The 18,043-nt window shown below is 42.2% G+C and overlaps 1 protein-coding gene across 1 annotated transcript; it reads left to right on the forward strand.

The window, feature by feature from the left end:
* Positions 1-7,583: 7,583 nt before the first annotated feature.
* LOC106567670 (DNA-directed RNA polymerase II subunit RPB11-a) lies at positions 7,584-9,854 on the forward strand. The gene is made up of 4 exons (XM_014137227.2): positions 7,584-7,739; positions 8,282-8,371; positions 8,465-8,639; positions 9,285-9,854. The coding sequence occupies exons 1-4, from the start codon at positions 7,687-7,689 to the stop codon at positions 9,318-9,320; spliced, it is 354 nt and encodes a 117-aa protein (XP_013992702.1). The 5' UTR covers positions 7,584-7,686; the 3' UTR covers positions 9,321-9,854.
* The last annotated feature ends 8,189 nt before the right edge of the window (positions 9,855-18,043 follow it).

Here is an 18,043-nt window from a genome sequence, read left to right on the forward strand (position 1 = left end):
ACACACATAGCTTTTTCCACCAATACTACACATCCCAGGAGGTTGGTGGCACATTAATTGGGGAGGAGGGGCACGTGGTAATGGCTGGAGTGGAAGAAGTGGAATGGTATGAAATACATCAACACATGGTTTCCATGTATTTGATGTCATTCCATTCGCTCCGTTCCGGTCATTATTATGAGCCATCCTCTCCTCAGCAGCCTCCTGTGCTACACATTCCTTTGTCTCATGTCCTCCTGCACACTTCTCACAACTAGGAATCTCCCTCCTACACACTGCTGCATGACCATAAAACTTGGCACCCAAAACACCATAATGAGTTCGGGACAAAAGCTCTCATGGGATAACTGACACACTCTAACTTGACTTTTTTGGAGTAAAGACTCTGCATCAAAACTCAGCAGGACAGACAGTGTCTTCTCTGTTTCACCACACTCTCCACTAGGTCTGTGTCGCACCAAATGGCAGGTGTCACAGACACCTGAATCTTCCATTTCAGTTGATCCTCCATAACACTTAATGCTACCCCAGTTATCACTCCTTTCAACTGCACCCTTCTTCGGAGAGGAAAGCAAGTCACAGGTCCTGTCCCGAGGTGCGTGGTGCGGAGACACCACTCCCTCTGGGTGGAAGACACACTAAAAAAATCATCACAAGTCCACTTCTAGTTACTTTCACCAATTCAACAGTCCCCAACATATTTTCACCCAACCTGACACCACAAATGGATAAGCCATACAGCAAGGATCCATTCTCTCCAAAAATCTGAGTACCACTGGGTCAGATTCATCTTTGTCATCATCAGGCTGAGGCCCAAATTCGCCAGTCTTCACTGCACCTGACACTGCAGGTAATTCATCCTCACTCTAGTTAGGTTCAATTTCTTAGCTACCAGATGTGGCATATTGTATCAGAGACCACCTGACCATTTAGGGGACGCACAGCCCGCGCAGAGAGATGGGAGATCCCAGCTCAATGCACAATTCTTGTACGGCTCCTGTTAACTTGAATAAAGAAGAACTTATGTTTTAAAGAACAGTTGTTTTCTTTAGTATTTCTTAGACAAGAAGATACAACATGGTACCAGGAGTGACAGAACTCGCCTTTGTCTCATCAATCATCGAGTTTTGGTAGAAAATGCTGAACGAAGCCAAGAGGCTTCACGTCAACTAGCTAACTTTAGCTAATGTTAGCTTACTAGCCACTGGGCTAACAAGACTGTGGTAAAAAAAAAAAAAACACACCGGCACTAACGGAGCGTGCAGTGCATGTAGCTAGTCGTTTTGCAGTGCTAGCTGGCTAACAACATGGAGCAGCTAAAGCCTCTAACAGAACTGAAACTTAACGGAAAAGTTGAAGAGCAATGGAAGCGGTTCAAGCAGCGTTTCATCCTCTATCTGACCGGCGATAGGAGAGGCTGAAAAAAACGACGCACAGAAGTTTGCACAGTTTCTCACAGTATCTGGCTCGGACACCATTGATGTCTACAACAGCTTTCAGCTAATGGATGAAGAGCAAGCAGAATATGAACTGGTATTAGCCAAATGTCTGTCTTTTTGTACTCCCAGAGGAAACAAGACATTTGAGAGGTATGTTTTCAACAGTAGATGTCAGAATTAAAAATTAAATGAATTTATTATGGACTTGAAACTGAAATGTCAGTCGTGTAATTTTAGTAAAATTGCGGACTCGCTTATACGAGATGGAATTGTCATGGGGGTGAGAGACAAGGGTCTGAGAGAAAAGTTACTTGGTGAGAATAAATTGACACTAGAAAGAGCGATACAAATGTGTCAAGCTAGAGAAGTGACTCAGAGTCGCATATGGTCAATGGACAGTGGTGTTCTTAGTGACATAGTATGTAAAGTGGAGTATGTTAGCAAAGGAAGAGCTACAGCTAAAAGGCTCACTTCAAAGGACAGTGCCGACAGCAGTCAGCAGCGCACTTCAGGGAACCAGCTCTCGTGCGGCAACTGCGGAGGAGAGCAAAGATTTCACCAGTGCCCAACATATAGAAAAAAATAATGTTACAACCGTGGCATGAAGAACCACTTTGCACTCAAATGCAGGCAGCGGAGACAACAAAATACAGTACACTGTGTCAAAGAGGACCAGGACAACAGCAGTGACAACGAGTACAGTGAGGGGTCCTTAGGTGACCTCTTTGTGGGAAGTTTCCCTGTGTAGGGTGCTGTCTTTCAGATGGGATGTTAAATGGGTGTCCTGACTCTCTATGGTCACTGAAGATCCCATGGCATGTATTGGAAGAGTAGGGGTGTTACCCTGGAGTCCAGGCTAAATTCCCAATCTGGCCCTCATACTGTCACCTAATCATCCCCAGTTTACAATTGGCTTATTCTTTTCCCCATGGTTGTTGCTGTAAATGAGAATGTGTTCTCAGTCAACTTACTGGGTTAAATAAAATAAATAAAAATACAAGACTAATGGAACTGACATTGTGTTTAAACTTGACACTAGAGCACAGGTCAACATCATTCCATAGACTGAATTGTTACGGTTACACGTAAAACCAGTGGTGAACACAAAACAAAGGATAATACTGAAAGCTTACAGTGGTGAAGCAATTGCCACTTCAGGGACATGCACATTGGTACAGGAGGTAGATGATCAATCTCACAAGGTTCTGTTTGTCATAGTAAAGAGAGAAAAAACACCCATCATTGGGTTCAAGTCATGTAACTTACTGGGTCTAGTGAAACGGGTTCATACAGTGAATGGTGAAATGACTAATGTTGAGGATACATATGCTGATGTTTTTCAGGGAGTAGGAAAACTCAAGATGCGGCACAAAATCGAGTTAGAGCAGCCATATAGACCAGTGATCCATGCACCTACTGTAGAAAGGTCCCATTATCACGAAGAGACAAGCTAAAAGCAGAGCTACTGAGGCTAGAGTCCTTACATATCCAAGACAAAGTAGAAGAGCCTACTGAATGGGTCCACTCACTAGTAATAGTTGAGAAGAAAGACGGCTCGCTCAGACTGTGTATGGATTCAAAAGAGCTAAACAAGTATGTAAAAAGGAAACACTTTCAGCTGCCCACCAGAGGGGAGATAATTGGGGACATAGCAGGGGCTAAATACTTCTCAAAGCTAGACGCCTCCTCAGGGTTTTGGCAGATCAGTCTAGACAAGGAGAGTACAAGGCTTTGTACTTTCAATACTCCTTTTGGTAGGATCTCATTTAAAAGGCTTCCGTTTGATCTCATTTCAGCACCAGAAGTCTTTCATAGGACAGTCCAACAGATATTTGAGAGTGTGCCAGGCACAAAGGTGTACATTGATGATGTGCTAATATGGGGTCAGACTCTTGAAGAGCACAACACAAGGTTGAAAGCAGCACTTGCTCTAGTCAGAGCTAACGGGCTAAAGCTAAATGCAGACAAATGTGAATTCAGAAAGACAGAAATAACCTTCTTGAGTGAAAAACTAACATGTGAAGGTGTTCAGATAGACCAGAGCAAAGTGAAAGCCATCAAGAACATGCCACCGCCTACCGATCAAGAGGGTGTACAAAGGTTCTTAAGTATAGTTAACTACTGTATGTGGGCAAATTTGTACCTAATCTGGCAACTCACAAGAGTCAGATGAGAAGTTTACTGTGTAAAACTACAGAGTGGTTTTGGAACAGTAAACACCAGAAAGAGTTTGAGGAGCTCAAGGCATTAATCATGTATGCTCCAGTACTGAGGTTCTATGATGAAAAGCGCAAAACCAAAATCTCAGCAGATGCTTCAAAAGAAGGTTTAGGTGCAGTGTTGTTACAGCAGTATGGCACTAGATAGCGCCCAGTTGCATATGCCTCCAGGGCTCTGACAATTTCTGAGTGTAACAATGCTCAGATTGAGAAAGAGACATTGGCACTGTCATATGCATGTCAGAAATTCCATGTGTTTATCTATGGCTAACACAGTATGGGCCGAAACAGATCCTAAACCTTTGGTTACTTTTGCAAAGAATGTTCAAAGGTACAGAGACGGTTTCTAAAACTTCAGAAATATGACTTGCAACTCGAGTACAGGCCAGGGAAAGAATTGTTAGTGGCAGACACATTGTCCAGAGCTTTTCACAGCTTAGAACCAAACCAGATATAAGAGCAGGATGAGGCCATACATGTAAACCTTATCAGAAAGAGTTGCCCAGTCTCAGATGAAATGTGGACAGTTATTTCACGTGCTACTGCAGAAGATGAGTGTTTGCAAAAGGTGATTCAAGCCATAACATGCTGCACAAGTGATACCATACCCTTATGGTCAATACAGGTATGAGCTATCTGGCCTTAATGGAATTCTGTTGAAGGGTTCAAGAATTATGATACCAAGTGTGTTATAGAAAAACATGCTGATCAAAATAGGGATGGAAAAGTCAAAACGATGTGCAAAAGTAGTGTTATTCTGGCCCAAGATGAATGCTGATATAGAGCAGATAGTCAGAGCCTGTGAAACATGCCAGAAATACAGGTCGAAACAGAGCAAAGAGCCAATGTGGGTTGAGGAAAAAGAGGTATTGAGATCATGGGGCAAAGTAGGAATAGATGTCTTTTCTCTTGAGGGCAAAAACTATGTTCTACTGATAGACTATTACTCTCATTACCCAGAGATGGCTTTGCTGAAGGACACTACTGATAGTCAGGTGATAACTCACATTGAGTCATTCTTTGCTCGTCATAGGGTCGCAGAGGTAGTCTGTACAGACAACGCCTCACAGTTCAGCTTTCAGTGATTTTGCTAAACTGGAGGGGTTCAAGCATGTTACATCCAGCCCACTGTACCCACAGTCTAATGGGTTTGTCGAAAACGGTTACGAAACAGTGAAACTACTGCTTAAGAAAGTTCTCGACTCAAAGACAGATCCGTATCTAGCTTTGTTAAACTACAGGGCTACTCCACTAAAACATGGTGTCTCCTGCAGAGCTGTTGTTCAACAGGAAACTCAAAACTAGGTTGCCAGTACTCCTAGAAACAGAGAAGGATGACAAGGTCATTCTTAACAAACTGAGAAAAAGGAGTGAACAGAAAAGGTACTATGACAAAGAGTCCAAGGTGCTCAGTGCACTCAGTCCAAATGATAGGGTGAAAATTTATGTTTTTCAGCGGCAGGGACTGGGACATAGTCAGAATGGGGTTTTGGGGTTATGTTCAGGTAAAACAATGTGGCTAATCTATACTTCCATATTTCCAAGTCCTACTCTTGAAGATCAAGGGATATAACATTTATTGGAATGACTGGAATTCTGATAGAGTTCGGTTTTTAATGTAAAGATATAATTTAATCGTATTATTTATTATATGTAGTAGAAAGCGATGGGTTATAAGAAGCCTACATAACCAACCCATAAAGTAAAATGTAACATCCATATATGGCCAGCTATGTAAACTTTAACACCGATTTATCCTGCAACAGATGTCGTTCAATTACTAACATACATTTTTGGCTTCTTCTAATGCCTCTTAAGGGGAAAGTAATCTAAAAGTAACTGGATGTAATCAAATTACGTTACTGAGTTTGGGTAATCCAAAAGTTACGTTACTGATTACAAATATCTAGGTGTCTGGTTAGACTGTAAACTCTCCTTCCAGACTCACATTAAACATCTCCAATCCAAAATTAAATCTAGAATCGTCTTCCTATTTCTCAACAAAGGATCCTTCACTCATGCTGCCAAACATACCCTCGTAAAACTGACCATCCTACCGATCCTCGACTTCGGCCATGTCATTTACAAAATAGCCTCCAACACTCTACTCAACAAATTGGATGCAGTCTATCACAGTGCCATCCGTTTTGTCACCAAAGCCCCATATACTACCCACCACTGCGACCTGTATGATCTCGTTGGCTGGCCCTCGCTTCATACTCGTCGCCAAACCCACTGGCTCCAGGTCATCTACAAGTCTCTGCTAGGTAAAGCCCTGCCTTATCTCAGCTCACTGGTCACCATAGCAGCACCCACCCGTAGCACGCGCTCCAGCAGGTATATGTCACTGGTCACCCCCAAAGCCAATTCTTCCTTTGGCCGCCTCTCCTTCCAGTTCTCTGCTGCCAATGACTGGAATGAACTGCAAAAATCTCTGAAGCTGGAGGCTCTTACCTCCCTCACTAGATTTAAGCACCAGCTGTCAGAGCAGCTCACAGATCACTGCACCTGTACATAGCTCATCTGTAAATAGCCCATCCAATCTTCCTCATCCCCATACTGTATTTATTTATCTTGCTCCTTTGCACCCCAGTATCTCAACTTACACATTCATCTTCTGCACATCCTACCATTCCAGTGTTTAATTGCTATATTGTAATTACTTTGCCACCATGGCCTACCTATTGCCTTGCCTCTCTTATCCTACCTCATTTGCACATGCTGTATATAGATTTTCTACTGTATTATTGATTGTATGTTTGTTTATTCCATGTGTAACTCTGTGTTGTTGTATGTGTCGAACTGCTTTGCTTTATCTTGGCCAGGTCGCAGTTGCAAATGAGAACTTGGTTCAATAAAGGTGAAATAAAAATTCTAAAATTCAAAACAATACAATTTTGGACAGGTAACTAGTAACTGTAACGGATTACATTTAGAAAGTAACCTACCCAACCCTGCGGGTAATTTACAGCTATAGTAGGAGGGAATGACAACCCCTTCCCAAAACCTACCTGTTGGGCCACTCCTGCTATGTCCTGCGCCATTTCCTGGAGCAGCTTCCTACCGTTCTCGCTCAGGTTGGTGATGGGGTCCAGGTAAGGGCTGCGGTGGTATAAGAAGTACTCCACAGCAGGCAGAGCAACAATGACATGGACAGGGCTGGGAGGAGTCAAAGGCCTTGGGACATCCTCTGGGGAGGGAGGGGCCACAGCAGAGGGCAGGGCCATAGGGCTTCATCCAGGGTCTGCGGTGCTGAAGTCACAAGAGGTGAGAGGTCAGTCATGCCAGACACAGGACACAGAGACCTTCCCTGGGCTCTGTAGGACCAGAAACAACAAACAAACTATCAGGACAGTGCTATGTTATAGACAATCTCTAGATATACTGTATTAACTACTTCATAACACATTGCAGATGTGACTACACTCAATAAGTAGGAGTAACTTACAAAGCTCTGGACAGAGTTATTTTTCTCAGGTTTGAGAACTCTGCAGTCAGCTATGGTGGCCTGCATTTCTGCTATGCTCTCTATCATTTTGACCATCTCTCCAGTGCATTTCTTGAAGGCCACTTTCAACTTTTTGAGGTAATTCAGCCAGCTGTCCAGGTTTACTGCCTCAAGATCACCTTCGCTGCAGTTTCTCTTCATCATTTGGATTAGTGCCCTTACCTCCGTGCCTATCCTCCCTTTGTCCTCCCTATTCATCTCTTTCAGGTTCTTCTCCTTCATCGTCCCATGCACTTCTCAATTCAGACTCTGAAGCATCCCTTAGTCGTCTTCTGATTCTCTTTTTGAGGTACAGGTTGGTGTCCAGACCGTCATTGATAAGGGCTCTATAATTTCTATGATTTCACTCATCAAGACGCACAGATCTTGTATGAAGACCTTTATTTTGAAATCCCTTTATAATAAACACTACCGGAAGTTGGTCCCACCAGCTATTGAGTCCCTCATTCAAGAACTGTGGTGTGTGTTTGCTGTTTCTGCATTCTTATATGCAACTACGTAGATAACTAACTGTTCAAATATGAACGCGCCACCGGCATTCGAGTCATTTCTGTTGTTTGAAGGGGAAAAGAAGTACGTTTTATACATATAGCTACTGTAACATATTACTTGATCCCTTGCTGACGTTTCCCTCCAAGAACGTTCAGCTAGCTAGGATTAGCTCATTTAGCTATTGTTATTCTGGTTTAGGTTCGCTAGCGATCATAGTTAACTGCCAGGTAAGCAGGTATTTGAACCATAATCTGGGTTTACAGGAGACGTTGAATATGGCGATTCTCAGAAGAGAATCCCAGATTCTGTTTCAGGAAGTAGCTAGATAGGTAGCATGCTACAACATATCGTATTTGATAGCCTGACAGTTAGCTAGTATGCTATGTTTGTGCCTTGCCAGTGGCTAAAGAGTATCAGCTAGGGAAGTCCTGTCAGGCATTATCAGCTAGCAAATTCGCGTCTACTGGCTACCAGAGTTATATAGTTATGGCTTTGTTGCCTACTATATGTTAGCTCAATTCAGCATAAACTAGCTAGCTAACTTACACGCCACAATGATTGGTCTGCCATTACCACTGAATATGAATCTGAAAGTGAAATACTCTTACAAAAAATGTTTTTAGAATCACAATCATCAAGGACACAAAAGTCCCTAACGCCTGCCTCTTCACGTTGAACAAAGAGGATCACACGCTTGGTAACATCATCAGACAGTGAGTGCAATTCTTGAATTTATTGTGATTTTTGTGTAATCAATGATAACTGCGAAGCTCCTCAATCATAACTAAAATGTATTGTATTTGCAGACAACTTCTGAAAGACCCCCAAGTGCTATTTGCTGGCTACAAGGTCCCTCATCCTCTGGAGCACAAGATTGTGATCCGTGTTCAGACCACACCAGACTATAGTCCTCAGGAGGCTTTCACTAATGCCATCACTGACCTCATCAGCGAGCTGTCCTTGTTGGAGGAGAGATTCAGGGTGAGTACATGAGATACCGTCATTATCACATCTCTTAATCAGTACATTTCGTGGAACAGTTCTACTGTAGTGAACTGTCAATATATAATATTATATGGATTGTCCTCTATACTAGAACTGGTTGTGGAAAATATTATTCTTTGCCAAAAATGTATGTACGCCGGTGGAAGTTGCAGAGGGGAGGACTGCTCATTATAATGGCTGGAACGGTGCGAATGGAATGGCATCAAACACATAGAAACCATGTGTTTTGATTATTTGATACCATTCCACCAATTCCGCTCCTGCCATTACCTCGAGCCTGTCCTGTGATGTACGCGCTAACTACATTTCCAACAACCTTTGCTTAGTAATTTACCTGAAACACTCATCTGCAATACTATTTGGGTTAAAAAGTTGTGTGTGGCTCACTTCGTAGAGCATGGCACTTGCAATGCCAGGGTTGTGAGTTGGTTTCCCATGGGGGACTAGTATGAAAATGTATGCACTCACTACTTTAAGTTGCTCTCGATAAGAGCATCTGCTAAATGACTAAAATGGAAATGTATTTTTGAAAACTAATAATAATACAAATTGGTGAGTAAGGACCTACTTAATCAGCAGAATGTGTAACTACTACATTCATATCTCTCAACTTTGTTTCAGGTTGCAATTAAAGACAAGCAAGAAGGAATTGAATAAGGATTGGTGCATAATGTTGGGAAAGATGTCACTTTGAAGATCACATTTCATTTAACCAGGATTCTATAAAAGGACTCTGTTTTGGACTTACCATTACTGCCATGCTAGGCACAGGCTCTGTATACAAAGTACTGAATGGCGTTTTGAGTGAGTTTTCATTCTAGACCACGGTAACATATTTGCAAGAATGGATGTAATTGTATATGTTAAATAATACTTTTTTTACACACTGAAACATAAGGAAATTGGTGATTTGAAACAGAATCTGAGATCATAAAGTGGATTGGTTAATTCAAAACAGAATCACATGTTGTTTTACTCATTTGAATTCAATACTGTAGTTTGTTAGGTATGTGCTGAAAGATGACAAGCATGGTTTAAAACTTTATTTCATGGAAATATTTTGCATGATATCCATTCCTGTTAAATGCTTTAGTTTTACAATGCCCGACATGGTCCTTATTTGGCCCTACATTTTCTGAGAATAATAGTGAACAGTTAAGGTTTGTTTTTCAATAAATCATTCTTGTAATATTTATTTTCCTGTAATGTTATAGCCAGCCCCCCAATAGGGTTGTCACTAGTTAGCACAGCCACAAAGTCAAAATTGTCTATCTTAACTTAAATGAAGACCAAAAAGCTAATTTTTGTTTTCATTAAGCTTCAGGTTAGGCAGAAGGTTAGCAGTGTGGTTAAGTTTGGGTTAAACATTGAATTTTAAGAAGAAACATTTTAGAAATAGGCAGGGTTCATGACTGTGGCTGTGTTAACTAGTGACGACCCCCCCGCCCTATAGAGCTCGCCAGCTTGTAGTCCTAAAAAACTGAAATTAGTTACCTCTGGTTTTTTCATCCATTCCTATGGGGGAAAATAATGGGGTTTTGGGATGAATGACAAAAATAAGGTCTGAGGGCAACACATGCTTAGGTCTTATACATGTTGTTCAATGAGATATCAGTCAGTTTACAAATGTAATTTAATTTGTCACATGCGCCAAATACAACAGGTGTAGTAGACCTTACCGTGAAATGCTTACAAGCCCTTAACCAACAATGCAGTTAAGAAAATATTAAAAAATATATATTTTACTTTAGTTTATTTAGTAAAGTTACACAAAACAATGAGGCTATATACAGGGGGTACCAGTACCGAGTCAATGTGCAAGGGTACAGGTTAGTCGAGGTAATTTGTACATATACAGCGCATTCGGAAAGTATTCAGACCCCTTGACTTTTCCACAAAGTTACCTTACAGCCTTATTTAGAACGATTGAATTGTTATTTTCCCTCATCGATCTACACACAATACCCCACAATGACAAAGCAAAAACAAGTTTAGACATTTTTGCAAATGTATTCAAAGTAGAAAAAACGATCACATTTACAGGTATTCAGACCATTTACTCAGTACTTTGTTGAAGCACCTTTTGCAGCGATTACAGCCTCAGGTCTTCTTGAGTGTGACGCTACAAGCTTGGCAAACCATTCTTCTCTGCAGATCCTCCCAAGCTCTGTCAGGTTGGATGGGGAGCGTTGCTGCACAGCTATTTTCAGGTCTCCAGAGATGTTTGATCAGGTTCAAGTCCGGGCTTTGCCTGGGCCACTCAAGGACATTCAGGGACTTGTCCCGAAGCCACTCCTGTGTTGTCTTGGCTGTGTGCTTAGGGTCGTTTTCCTGTTGGAAGGTGAACCTTCGCCCCAGTCTGAGGTCCTGAGCGCTCTGGTGCAGGTTTTCATCAAGGATCTCTCTACTTTGCTCCGTTCATCTTTCCCTCGATCCTGACTACTCTTCCAGTCCCTGCCGCTAAAAAACATCCCCACAGCATGATGCTGCCACCACTATCCTTTACTGTAGGGATGGTGCCAGGTTTCCTCCAGATGTGATGCTTGGCATTAAGGCCAAAAAGTTCAATCGTGGTTTCATCTGACCAGATAATCCTTTTTCTCATGGTCTGAGAGTCCTTCAGGTTCCTTTTGGCAAACTCCAAGCAGGCTGTCATGTGCCTTTTACTGAGGAGTGGCTTCCGTCTAGACACTCTACCATAAAGGCCTAATTGGTGAAGTGCTGCAGAGATGGTTATCCTTCTGGAAGTTTCTACCATCTCCACAGAGGAACTCCAGAGCTCTGTCAGAGTGATCATCGGGTTCTTGGTCACCTCCCTGACCAAGGCCCTTCTCCCCCGATTGCTCAGTTTGGCTGAGCGAAGAAAGGTCTTTGTTTCTGGCCATTTTGAGCATGTAATCGAATCCACAAATGCTCATGCTCCAGATTCTCAACTAGTCTCAAGAAGGCCAGTTTTATTGCTTCTTTAATTAGCACAACAGTTTATCTGTGCTAACATAATTGCAAAAGGGTTTTTTAATGATCAATTAGCCTTTTAAAATTATAAACTTTGATTAGCTAACACAACGTGCCATTGGAACATACAGTGGGGCAAAAAAGTATTTAGTCAGCCACCAATTGTGCAAGTTCTCCCACTTAAAAAGATGAGAGAGGCCTGTAATTTTCATCATAGGTACACGTCAACTATGACAGACAAAATGAGAAAATAAAATCCAGAAAATCACATTGTAGGATTTTTTTATGAATTTATTATGATGAATAAGTTGACTGTTTATGGATGTGATAGGTAAAGACCTTTAGAGTTTAATTTGGGAGATGGTAACTCTAAAGAACCGCTCTCGTGGTGCCCCAAATCCTAATGAGTTAATTGTTAGATTATTAATTTAAATCGGGTAACAATTAAACATAGTTAGTTGATTAGATAAGTAAGTCATCAGATTAATAAAAGTAAAGTCACGACAATTACCACCCCCAGCGTGTCTGCCATCAACCCCCACCTGGATGACAGCTGTCCATGGGGTTAGCGTCTGGTCACCGTCCCCTTACATTTTTTTTGCAGTTTTGAAACTGCAGTAACTGCAGTCGACTGTGGTATTTTGGGCGCAGTAATTGCAGAATACTGCACTGCAAAATTACTGCAGTAAAAAAAATTATAATTGGGACACAGTATTTGCAGTATACTGCAGTTATACTGCAATCTTTTTTTAGTAAGGGTCAAGCTGCTCTCAGACACCACTCTCACAATGTCCCTGGAGTAGGGACAGACAAAACTGGTTCACAGGGAGGTCAGGGTGGCTGTGCACCTTCCCTGCGGATCCCTTGTGGTGGTATACAACGAAGCAAGGCACAGAGGGAAGCATGCCATCCACAGACATGACATCCATGAGCGCAGGGTGTGCAGTAGGCTACCAACAGGGAGCTAGCTGAGTACCTGTCTGGGGGAGAGCTTCAAAACTTGGGCTCCCAACTGCTGGACATAGCTCTGAGCTTTGAGGGTACACCGATATAGAGAGACTACAATGATCACTGTTTCTATTTCCGTAAAAATCAGTTGATCAGAGCATTTTCTATTATTATGTATGTAAATTGGCTGGCTGGCTGGGCTGGAGTTATCTAACATGCTAAGTAAACTCAGTAATAAAAGAAACATCCCTTTTTCAGGACCCTGTCTGTCAAAGATAATTTGTAAAAATCCAAATAACTTCACAGATCTTCATTGTAAAGGGTTTAAACACTGTTTCCCATGCTTGTTCAATGAACCATAAACAATTAATGAACATGTACCTGTGGAACGGTCGTTAAGACACTAACAGCTTACAAACGGTAAGCAATTAAGGTCACAGTTATGAAAACTTAGGACACTGAAGAGGCCTTTCTACTGACTCTCAAAAACACCAAAAGAAAGATGCCCAGGGTCCCTGCTCATCTGCGTGAACGTGCCTTAGGCATGCTGCAAGGAGGCATGAGGACTGCAGATGTGGCCAGGGCAATAAATTGCAATGTCCGTACTGTGAGACGCCTAAGACAGCGCTACAGGGAGACAGGACGGACAGCTGATCGTTCTCGCAGTGGCAGCCCACGTGTAACAACACCTGCACAGGATCGCTACATCCAAACATCACACCTGCGGGACAAGTACAGGATGGCAACAACAACTGCCCGAGTTACACCAGGAACGCACAATCCCTCCATCAGTGCTCAGACTGTCCGCAATAGGCTGAGAGGCTGGACTGAGGGCTTGTAGGCCTGTTGTAAGGCAGGTCCTCACCAGACATCACTGGCAACAACGTCGCAGGCCAGACAGGACTGGTAAAAAGTGCTCTTCAATGATGAGTCGCGGTTTTGTCTCACCAGGGGTGATGGTCGGATTTGCGTTTATCGTCAAAGGAATTAGCATTACTCCGAGGCCTGTACTCTGGAGCGGGATCGATTTGGAGGTGGAGGGTCCGTCATGGTCTGGGGCGGTGTGTCACAGCATCATCGGACTGAGCTTGTTGCAGGCAATCTCAATGCTGTGCGTTACAGGGAAGACATCCTCCTCCCACATGTGGTACCCTTCCTGCAGGCTCATCCTGACTTGACTCTCTTGCATGACAATGCCACCAGCCATACTGCTCATTCTGTGCATGATTTCCTGCAAGACAGGAATGTTAGTGGCCTGCCATGGCCAGCGAAGAGCCCGGATCTCAATCCCATTGAGCACGTCTGGGACCTGTTTGATCGGAGGGTGAGGGATAGGGCCATTCCCGACAGAAATGTCCTGGAACTTGCAGGTGACTTGGTGGAAGAGTGGGGTAACATCTCACAGCCAGAACTGGCAAATCTGATGCAGTCCATGAGGAGGAGATGCACTGCAGTACTTAATGCAGCTGGTGGCCACACCAGATACTGACTTACTTTTGATTTTGACCCCCCTTTGTTCAGGGACACATTATTCTATTTCTGTTAGTCACATGTCTGTGGAACTTGTTCAGTTTATGTCTCATTTGTTGAATCTTGTTATGTTCATACAAATATTTACATGTTAAGTTTGCTGAAAATATACGCAGTTGACAGTGAGAGGATGTTTCTTTTTTTGCTTAGTTTGGTAGCAAAGTAGCAAGTACTGTAGTTGAGAAGTTTCTAATTAGCTGAAATGTCAGTTGTCCATGAGATTCTTACTTGTAACCTTTCGGATGCTAGACATTCGCGTTATGCCCCTCCCTCTCCCCTCCACATCCCTCATTTCCATTTTCTCCTACCTTTCTGTCCACCTCTTTTATATCGCTCTCTCCCTCTTAGGGCAGGGCTCTATCTACCGGTTTAGCTGGATTGGCACGCGAGCCCAACGCACCAATAATTATAAGGAGGAGGTGTGCTGTGATCCTGGCGGAACTGCAGTGGTCCAGCACAGACATCCCCTACCTGTCCCTCAACACCTGCCCATATGTCATAACAGGGCACAGCATGTCACAACACCACATCAACATGTCACAACAACATGGCAACATGTCACAGCACATGACTGCATGTCACATCATGTAACTGTTTCCGTCAAGACCACATCATACTGTGTAAATGGCAGTGATCGAACCCATCAAACAGACATGATGAAACAATTAAAGGGTTCACTCTCAAGATCGTTGACTCCTTTTAAATTGTGAGACACAAAACACGAAAATCAAGACCCTCATCTGTTGCTGGGACTGCTACTATCTGTCCAGTGATCCTGCCAACTAAGGCAGGGTCTGAGGAGCTATTTGGCATAGCAGCTAGCCCAGTTGCTATCTAGCTGCCTATCAAGCTAGGGGGGTTTCTTGAGGGCTTGAACACAGCCCGCGACGAGGTTAGCCATTGTGGCTGGGACTGTGGATTTACCCGGGTTTGTGGCTCTCTAGATCGCTCGTTGTTGGTCATATCTTTAATATGCCTAGAAGAAAGTCTTTGTCCTCAGGCCTTGAGGGAAGCCAAAGTAATTCCACTACCCAAGAGTGGTAAAGCGGCCTTTACTGGTTCTAACAGCAGACCTATAAGCTTGCTGCCAGCTCATAGCAAACTGTTGGAAAAAATTGTTTGACCAAATACAATGCTATTTCTCTGTAAACAAATTAACAACAGACTTTCAGCATGCTTATAGAGAAGGGCACTCAACATGTACTGCACTTACACAATTAACTGATGATTGGTTGAAAGAAATTGATAATAAGAAGATTGTAGGAGCTGTACTGTTATATTTCAGTGCAGCCTTTGATATTATTGACCATAACCTGTTGTTGAAAAAACTTGTGTTATGGCTTTTCAACCTCTGCCATATCGTGGATTTGGAGCTATCTATCTAATAGAACTGAAAGTTTTTTTTTAATGGAAAATTCTCTAATGTCAAACATGTAAAGTGTGGTATACCGCAAGGGAACTCTCTAGGCCCTCAACTCTTTTCTATTTTTACCAATGACCTGCCACTGGCATTAAACAAAGCATGTGTGTCCATGTATGCTGATGAGTCAACCATATACGCATCAGCAACCACAGCTAATGAAGTCACTGAAACCCTTAACAAAGAGTTGCAGTCTGTTTTGGAATGGGTGGCCAGTAATTAACTGGTCCTGAACATCTCTAAAACTAAGACCATTGTATTTAGTACAAATCATTCTCTAAGTTCTAGACCTCAGCTGAATCTGGTAATGAATGGTGTGGCTGTTGAACGAGTTGAGGAGACTAAATTACTTGCCGTTACCTTAGATTGTAAACTGTCATGGTCAAACCATATAGATTCAATGGTTGTAAAGATGGGGAGCAGTCTGTCCGTAATAAAGAGACGCTCTGCTTTTTTGACACCAAACTCCAAACAGCTAGTCCTGCAGGCTTTAGTTTTGACTTATCATGATTATTGTCCAGTTGTGTGGTCAAGTGCTGCAAGGAAAGACCTAGTTAAGCTGCAGCTGGCCCAGAACAGAGCGGCACGTCTTGCTCTTCATTGTAATCAGAAGGCTAATATAAATACTATGCATTTCAGTCTCTCTTGGTTAAGAGTTGAGGAGAGACTGACTGCATCACTTCTTCTTTTTATAAGAAACAATGTGTTGAAAATCACAAATTGTGGGCATTGTCAATTACACACAGCTCTGACACACATATTTTCCCCGCCAGACATGGCACCAGGGGTCAATTCACAGTCCCCCAATCCAGAACAAATACAAGAAAGCATACAGTATTATACTATATAGAGCTATTATTGCTCAAGTGAACAGCAAACCTGGTATAAAAAAACAGATAAAGCAACACCTCACGGCACAACGCCTCTCCCCTATTTTACCTAGATAGTTTGTGTGTATGTATTGCTATGTAGGCTACGTGTGCCTTTTGTAATTTTGTATTTATTTATGTAGTTCTGTTCTTGTCTATTAATGTTCTGTATTATGTCATGTTTCATGTTTTATGTGGACTCCAGGAGTGGTTAAGCAATTCCTGCCACAGAGGTACTTATTAGTGAAACTTTTTATTAAAGTGATAGTTTACTCCAAAACCTAATTTTGTCAGGGGTTTTCAGACCTTAAAAGTGGTCTACTGTTGAGATGAATCTATGTCATAGCTATCTGCTGTGTATATCCAGCTATATGTCTCAATCCTAAATGAATGGGAATGGTGGTCACCATCTAAAGATGTCACATGGATCCCACATAGCAAGGACCGTCAGTCTAAAGTCATCCTTTGTCACTGAAACGATACATGTTTTCCATGTCATTTGACTGTAATAATGAGCTGTTTGGGGAATTGCAGATTCTGGAATGGCCGTCACCTGTGAGGAAAGGACAGGGCCCAATGGAAGGTCCCACTATCAACAGTTTGGCCATGGGCCCTGAGCTCAGACAGCTGGTTGCCCTCGTTGACAAGTGTGGAGAAGGGCAGAGTCCTCCTGATGACCAGAGAGAACTTCTCCTGGGCTAATTTTCTTAATGTTCACTGATGGGTATAAATACTGGATAGGTGTTGCCAGTATCGCTTCAACCAAGTCCTTTCAGGTCAGTGATGATCAGTAAGGAAAGGAAGCTATTCAATGCTATTGGGAATTGGTATTGACTTGGCACCTTTCTGTTTGGTTGACCTCACTCTACTGTTGACTCCTCACCTTAACACGGCTAAAATGTACCCTCCCTAATTTCCACTCCCCTCCTCGTCAGGCAGCACCTATTAGACTAGTTGATTTTGATGCAGGGGTTGTTGATGCTTGAAAATTATTTCTTAAAAACATGGGTGAATCTTATATATTAATTGTACTGAAGATGCATACAAATATGCATATGTAATGGTATAATCAAGTTAAATTCCTGCATAAAGTGGGTATTATGCCACCTCCTGGTAGATGAATGTGTTTACATTGTCTAATACACTCACTGATAAAGGAATGGGATTCTAGGTAATTCACAGCAGATTTATAAAAAATGTAATGGTCCCGGGATAGAAATGCATAAAGTTGACATTACATCATAAAATCCACCTTTTACATCGTACATTAGCAATTTATGTTATTATTATTTATGTTGTTGGTTTGGAGTCAAATAAGCAACTTTTTATGTTATTTGCCGAATTTCAGTTTTACAAATGAATAAAGTATATATTTTATAAACTCATGAACACCAGCCAGCGTATTTAGCCTGGTTTTGTTAGTGTAGGAAAACGTGGTGTATTATATTCCTTCGCCACAAGAGTGTGACATTGAGTAATTTTTCAGGTTAATTTTATATATTTTGAATTGTGAAATGGATTATAGTTTTCTGATGTTGTAAGTATGAGATTACATATGGAAACGATTTATTTATTTTTATTATAGAAAATTAGGAATAATTAGAAATGGTTAGTGGGTGTGTGAAGGCCGGTATATTCCTGACGTTGGCTACTTCTGC

Source organism: Salmo salar, chromosome ssa13, assembly GCF_905237065.1.
Source record: "Salmo salar chromosome ssa13, Ssal_v3.1, whole genome shotgun sequence".
NCBI classification, from domain to species: domain Eukaryota; kingdom Metazoa; phylum Chordata; class Actinopteri; order Salmoniformes; family Salmonidae; genus Salmo; species Salmo salar.